At 42.5% G+C, this 6759-nt stretch overlaps 1 protein-coding gene across 1 annotated transcript in view; it reads right to left on the bottom strand.

The window, feature by feature from the left end:
- Positions 1–392: 392 nt before the first annotated feature.
- The window catches only part of WNT16 (wingless-type MMTV integration site family, member 16), a gene marked incomplete at its 5' end in the record, with an annotated part of 7911 nt that continues 1544 nt past the window's right edge, over positions 393–6759 (bottom strand). The window contains one exon of the mRNA XM_010154797.1: positions 393–857. Coding sequence (XP_010153099.1) covers positions 393–857 — 465 coding nt within the window. The remainder of the gene's footprint in view (positions 858–6759) is intronic.

Below are 6759 nucleotides of genomic sequence, written 5' to 3'. Positions count from 1 at the left end.
GTCTTACACATACCCTTAACTCTTCAGTCTCTGGCTAATGAGAGCTTAAGTTTTCTACACTGTACCTATCAACCACATGGATCTTCACAATCTTGTGGCTGCTAAAGACTTGGAAAGTTCAGTGTCTGTCCCTGCTCATGGAGTTACATGTTTAAATGTGTCATCAGGAGCTCTTTGTTGTTGTTTTAGCTGTCCCTGTGTGTGCAGGCTGCTGACCACTCAGTTGCTCTTTCATACACCACGTGCTTGGACTACCCGTTGTTTGGCAATACCCATTTCCCCTGAGGCTGATCCCCCTGCAATCCCACAAGGCAAGAGTAATTGCTGCCGGGGCGGCAGTTGTATCTACCAAACAGTGCGGGATGGTTTGGCCGTGTTTTCTCTGTTTAATCTTATTTGCAGGTGTGGACGTCAGTCATGGTCTCGCACCTCCGGCAGCGCACGTAGCAGCACCAGACAAACTTGCATTCACACCTTTCCACGTGCCTGACAACGTGGGTGTTGTACCCGCGCCCACAGCAGAGAAGGTTGCAGCCATCAGGTCCCTCTGAGGTGCGGTTACATTCCCTTCCCTGAGTCCCAGGGATCCCCAGTTTTTGGTCTTCGACACAGTAATTGGGTGATTTGTTCACATACAGCAGGTCTTCTTTCCCGATGGGTATTTTTCGCTGGCTCTTCTCTTTCCTGCGTAGCTTTTTTTTCAGCCTGTCTGATACCTGTATGCTGTGTTCATACTTATCCTTTAAAAAACGGCCAATCTTTTCAAAGGAGGACATAGTTTTCCAACATGTTTTCACAGCACAGGACCCAGAAACACCATGACAACGGCAATCCACTGACATCAGCTTTGCCACAGCCTGAAAGCAAAGGGAGAATGACATATGGATGAGGTCTTTCATTCCCTAGGGTTACTGTCTGACATCAGTAACACAGAGGTCTCAAAGCATTTAATATTACAGCTGTCATTGCCATTTCAGGGAAGCCAGAGCACAGGAGGATACGTGTTATGAACCAGGTTTGCAGCTTCTGGTCCGCACTGTGGGAAGGCTAATCTTCACAAGTGCTCTGCATTTGCACTTTGCAATGGCGATAACATAGCAATATCGTATGACAATAATGAAAGCTAGTATTTCTGGCTGGCTTTTCATTCTGCAGAATCCTAAATCCTAAATACCTGAAACAATCATAGAATCATAGAATGGTTTGGGTTGGAAGGGACCTTAAACATCATCTAGTCCCAATCCACGACACCAGGTTGCTCAAAGCCACATCCAGCCTGGCCTTGAACACTTCCAGGGATGGGGCATCCACAGCTTCTCTGGGCAACCTGTTCCACTACCTCACCACCCTCTCTTTGAGGGGTGAAGAATTTCTTCCTGATATCCAATCTAAATCTCCCCGCTTTCAATTTAAACCCATTACCCTTCATCCTATCACTACAACACGTCCTGTGTCAGTGCTCCCACCACTGGAATGCAAATGGCCCTTGTGGGGAATAGCAGGAGGGGAAGCAAGGACTGGACAGGTAACAGCACCATTCCTACATTGGAGGAATTTTACTGGGCAGGTCTGCACCATCCTTTAAGTGTGCCTTGTGGCTACCATCACGATCACTAAACACGATCACTAAACATTCTCAACACAGTCTTTAACTAAGGCCACGGGAATTGCTCAAGGTCACACGACAGTGTCTGTGGGACCAGCGTGACACAGCATCAGGAGCAGCACAGTGTACAGCTCAGAGGCACATCGGGGCAGACCTGTGTTGGAAGAGTAGGAGGATGCCCATGTCTCTGAGCTCCATGGAAAGTCTGTCAAAGGAGCCACTATAGCTCAGCAGAGGTTATCTTCAACTCAGGTATTCTGGACTAAATCTGAGGGGCTTCCCACTTACAGGATCAAGCCCTGTTCTCGTTGTTTAGGCATACTAGTACTATCATGGGTTTCTAGTGTTTCCAGTTGCATAATGGCTTTATTTAACACAAATTGATAGATGTACTCACATTACTTTTTATAACTTTCAAAGTTTTAGCAAAATTTCCATGGTTATTACCAATATTACAATACCCTTAGGCAGGCTGCTTTTCCGTGCCCATGCAGAGGCAAGCACTGGGCTGAACAATAGCCATCTGACCAACAGTGGGAATCTGCAGCCTGCATTAAGCTGTTGCAACACTCAAGAATTTGGCTCCTTATATATGAGACCAAGCCTCAAAGAACTGGAATCTGTAAACAAGCAGTAACTTTAGGACTGCAATTCAAATAGTCAGCAGGCAATCAATATAACTATTCCTTCTTGGATATCTGTATCCATAGTATAAAATCATACCATGAGACTTGCGACAGATCTCATTTTTAGTTTGGAAAAGTGCACAGAAAAATCCTTGCATGCGCAGGTACAGCAAAAGGACAAGGAATAATCATTTTTGTTTTGTTTTGTTTTCCATTAACATACTCTCTGTAGCCATCCTATAGACTCGTGTGAGCCATTGGCTAATGGTGTGCAAAGCCTGTGCTAGTGTCTTCCATTTTACTAACCTTTTCCTTCATATTTAATTTCCACAATAAAGGCAATTGGGAAATGTAACAGAAAGAGTGAATTTTAAAAGAATTCCTAGTTTCTCTTTAAACTTCTCATGCAGCAAGGTCAATACAGATTCAAATTATTATATTGTGGAGGAACCACTATTTTCCACAAAGTGGGGAAAAAAAAAATCCAACTTCATGCTATTTATTAAAATTCACCCTAAACCTTCACTTGCTTCACAGCCCCCACAGATACTAAGCATTGCCAATCTATCTTCTTGAACTGTTTTAGGGAAGAAAGAACAAAACCTAAATCTATCCAATACCCTCATCTGGTTTTCCCATTTGTGCTTGTTCTTAAGCCCTTATTCTGCAGTGAGACTAGAGCCCTGAAGCCCTTCTGAGCTCAAGTGACCCTATGCAGGACTAGAAATAAACTCAAGTCACAGACTGCTTATTTGTAGCTCAGGCAGCACAAATGCCATCCTCAAACTTTCAGAGCTAGACAAGGCATGGAGCAGATAAAATGAGCTGTTTCCAGCCTGTGTGTTAAACTTGGACTTTTCAGCGTGTAAATGTGGTCACTGAAGTTTAGGATGAGTTCAGCATGGTTAAATCCATTGATTCCAGCGGGGCTTGAGGCCTCCTTGCACTTTCTGTCCCAAAGATATTGACACAAGCCCAAACTGGTATTTGCATATAACTCTACAAACATTATTAAAAATACACATGACCAAAGTGTTTGCTTGGAGTCACATCTTTGGTTAATGAACAGGACCTGTTTGTTGGTAGAGGTTGCAACAGAAGCCAAACAAGCAAGGCAAAGACCCATTAGCAAGAAAGAGCAGGTGTATGCCCTGACCTAGAACAGCCTTTGCAAACTAAACCCGGTGAAGTGATACACTAATACTGGAGATATTCCCAGGTGCTGTGGCTTGCTTTTGGGATTGAAGATTTTTCCTTATCCTGGAAGAAATGAAAATACTTGAACAAGCAGACCCTCACCCCAAAGCACACACAGACTCTTTCAGTGGCAAATCAGTGGGCAGCACTTCTTTCAGGTATCTTCTCTCCTTCACATGCATGTTTCTGTTTAATAGACAGACGTGGCCTTGTGCTCCTATCTCCAGAATCTATCAATAAGGAAATCACTGGGTAGTCAGAATATGCATCAGGGTGTAACAGTCACTGAAGCAGATGAGAATTTGAGATCCAAGGACAGAAAGTCTTTGTTAGACTATAGATAAACTTTTTTTTAGAGAAACATGGTATTGAAAGATAAATTTTACACAAAATTTACAAATAAAAAGGGATATAATATTATTTTCCAGTTGCTAATGATTAATTATTTGTATCAAGGCAAGTAACTAGAATCTTAAAGTAGTCTGAAATCACACTGTGCTGTAAGATTTATAAGGTTACAGATGTAATCCTTGCTCTCACTGCAGTATGACAGGGTGACAACTAGGGAAGAAACAGCAGGGGAAAAACATACAATTTGGTTTGGGGAAAGAAGCGTACCTCCAAGTCTGCTAGAATCAGGCATAGCAAGATCTGCATGAGGCAGAAAGATTCAGAAATTGCCAGGGGATGCACTGGACACGTCTGCTAGGTGCTAAGGGTGAGCTACTTCCATGTGGGCAAGTAGCCTAGCACATGACATTCAGAGTCTTCTCTGAGGATGATTAATGAAAATTAAAGGGAGACAGAGTTTCTAAACAGGAGCAGAAACTGGTGTTGGAGACTCAGGTTCACATCAAAATACAGAAATGGAGCACATATATTAGCAGTGTATGGATGCAAGAACTACAAATGTGATTGAGTATGGGAGCACTGGGAACATCCATAGCAGTTACTAACACTTTTGGTTTTGCTCTGTGTTGCTCAGGTTTCTCACATGGAGCTTTGATGCACACAGTTTTAGAATGATTTATGGCGTCATCACAATTGTGCATGACCCTGAGCTATTGCTTCCCAGCTGCTAGGACAGGCAAGTTTTCTGTTTGGACTCCAACGTATTTTAGGTTGCTTCTACTGACAGCACAGGGAGCTGGCAGCTTGCCTCGGCTGATCCCAAAACATGCCGCTGGATCTCGGGCTGCCATGTAAACTTCAATGACCAAACTCCCATTGCTGAACATCTGGCAAGATTTAGAGACTAGGATCTTCTCTTGCTATTTTCTCACAAGTAAAGCTGAGACAGTGCCTGTAGAGCTGATGTAGCCTTCCTGTGGAACGTGGCTACAACACACGCTTGTGTCTTCTCAGTTATTCATGAAGTTGTGGCAGGATTTTCCCCGAGGTACTTCAGAGGAGCACTGTTACTCACAGAAACGTGGTGGATAGATGTGTCCTTCTGGGACACAAACTGAAACAAGTTCTCAGTTGTCTTAGGTCATGAAGCTGACTGCTTGTGAGATATAATCAGTGTGGAACTGGGCTGGATCCACGAGTGTTGTGTTCAGCCACAAGCCCACCTGGGCAGATACTTCTGCCCCTCTTGCCACTCGCTGCCTTCAGATCTGGAGTTACGGGTGCAACAAGGGTGCATGGTCAAGTGATGAACTGGATACAGTGCTGAACACCGATCTGTGTTAAAAATCAACCTGAAAAAAGATCATTTTTAAACTGACTGCCTTTCACTGATCCAATACAATTAACAGAGAGAGTGGCATGGGGTGGGAATGTGTGACTAGAACAGGCGGAATGGCAGAAAGTGGAGTCTGCAGTGAAGGAGAGCACCAGTGGAATCACAGTTTGTATACCCCTTAATGACAATTAATGCAAACATCTCCAAGCTAAGCTCTGCAGGCACTGTTTTCAGCTGTGAGACAGAGGGTGCAGCACTTGTTTTGCAATGGGAGCCAATGCCTGTAATCAAACCACCCAGTTTAAGCCACTGGTAGAACTAATAGGACTATTCATGAAGACATGCACATGTCCTGCCGGAGGTACAACACTTAAGAACAGTTGCAGACCGTTGGTGGGTCTGTTACCAACCCACAAGTATCAGTAAAAATAAACTCTGATGAGCCAAGCTATTTGAATGTGAGAATACAAGTCCTGCATATCAAATAGATTTCCACAAGTGCAAAACTGACCAGAATTCTTCCATCAGTATTAAAAAATACCTATACAATAACAGTTAACCCATAGACCCTGACTCCCCTCATCCTTTTATATAAGGAGCAGAGGTACTCAACTCACATATACACATCTAAGTAGACTCAACATTACAGTGCTAAAAGATCATGAAGATTTACCTTGTGGCAGAGTAAGGAATGAAATCTGGATCTTCTGAGGTTCAGGTTAGTATCCTGAACAGTGGACAACTCAGTCAAAGGATCCTTACTGTTTTAAAATTGATATATCTCGGATTTAGCTATGATAAGTAGAAATGTAAAATAGCATTTTGTATGGAAATGGGAAAGGAACAGCAGAATTCTGCATGTACCAGTTCCATTAGTAACTCCAAACAAACACAGAAGTATTGTTCCTGGAAGATTGCTCTTGCAACACACAGAACCAGCAACATGATAGTATTTATAACAATAGGTCATAAGGTACCAAAATATGTTGTGAAACTTCCTTCTTGTAAGCCCCAAAACATGAAGGTCAACATTTTCCAACATCTTCTAGTTAAAGATTTTGAAACTATGAAAGTTAAGAGTTTTGCTGAACTTTACTTCAATTAATATTGCTGCTAGAAATCCCAAGTATCAACAGTAAACATTCTCTTTCACTCTGGACAGTCATAAAAATATTTGCTTTATCCTACAGTATGCCATTAAGTTACAAAATATTTATGCACGGAAGCTGATTAAATACTGGGCATATTTTCTTCCAAGATAATGAACAACAAATACACCATTGATACATGTTGACTCTCACCCTGATCTGAAGAAATGGCACAGTCTGATGACAAACATGAGTATTAAAAACCAAATTCATATCTGTACTGTGTATTAAAAATCACGAAATGAAGAGATCTTAATACACATCACATCTTATTCGCACCTCCCTATATTGGCTGTTTCTGCCCGTTTATCATACTCTGCAGACCATGTCATGAGAACCCAACATCACATACATTTCCTCGGCCACTGTGAGTTTGAAGTCCTTTGGGCTGAAGTGCTATCTGAAATCAGTCTCCTCTCACTTCTCTGATGAGTACCCTAATTTTATGGAGATTATTATCTCCTCCCTTAACTACCATCTCTCTCTATGAATGTG

This window comes from Eurypyga helias, unplaced genomic scaffold, assembly GCF_000690775.1.
Source record: "Eurypyga helias isolate BGI_N326 unplaced genomic scaffold, ASM69077v1 scaffold12767, whole genome shotgun sequence".
Taxonomy (NCBI): domain Eukaryota; kingdom Metazoa; phylum Chordata; class Aves; order Eurypygiformes; family Eurypygidae; genus Eurypyga; species Eurypyga helias.
Note: the sequence above shows the minus strand (reverse complement) of the source record. Positions and strands in the feature narration are given on the sequence as shown.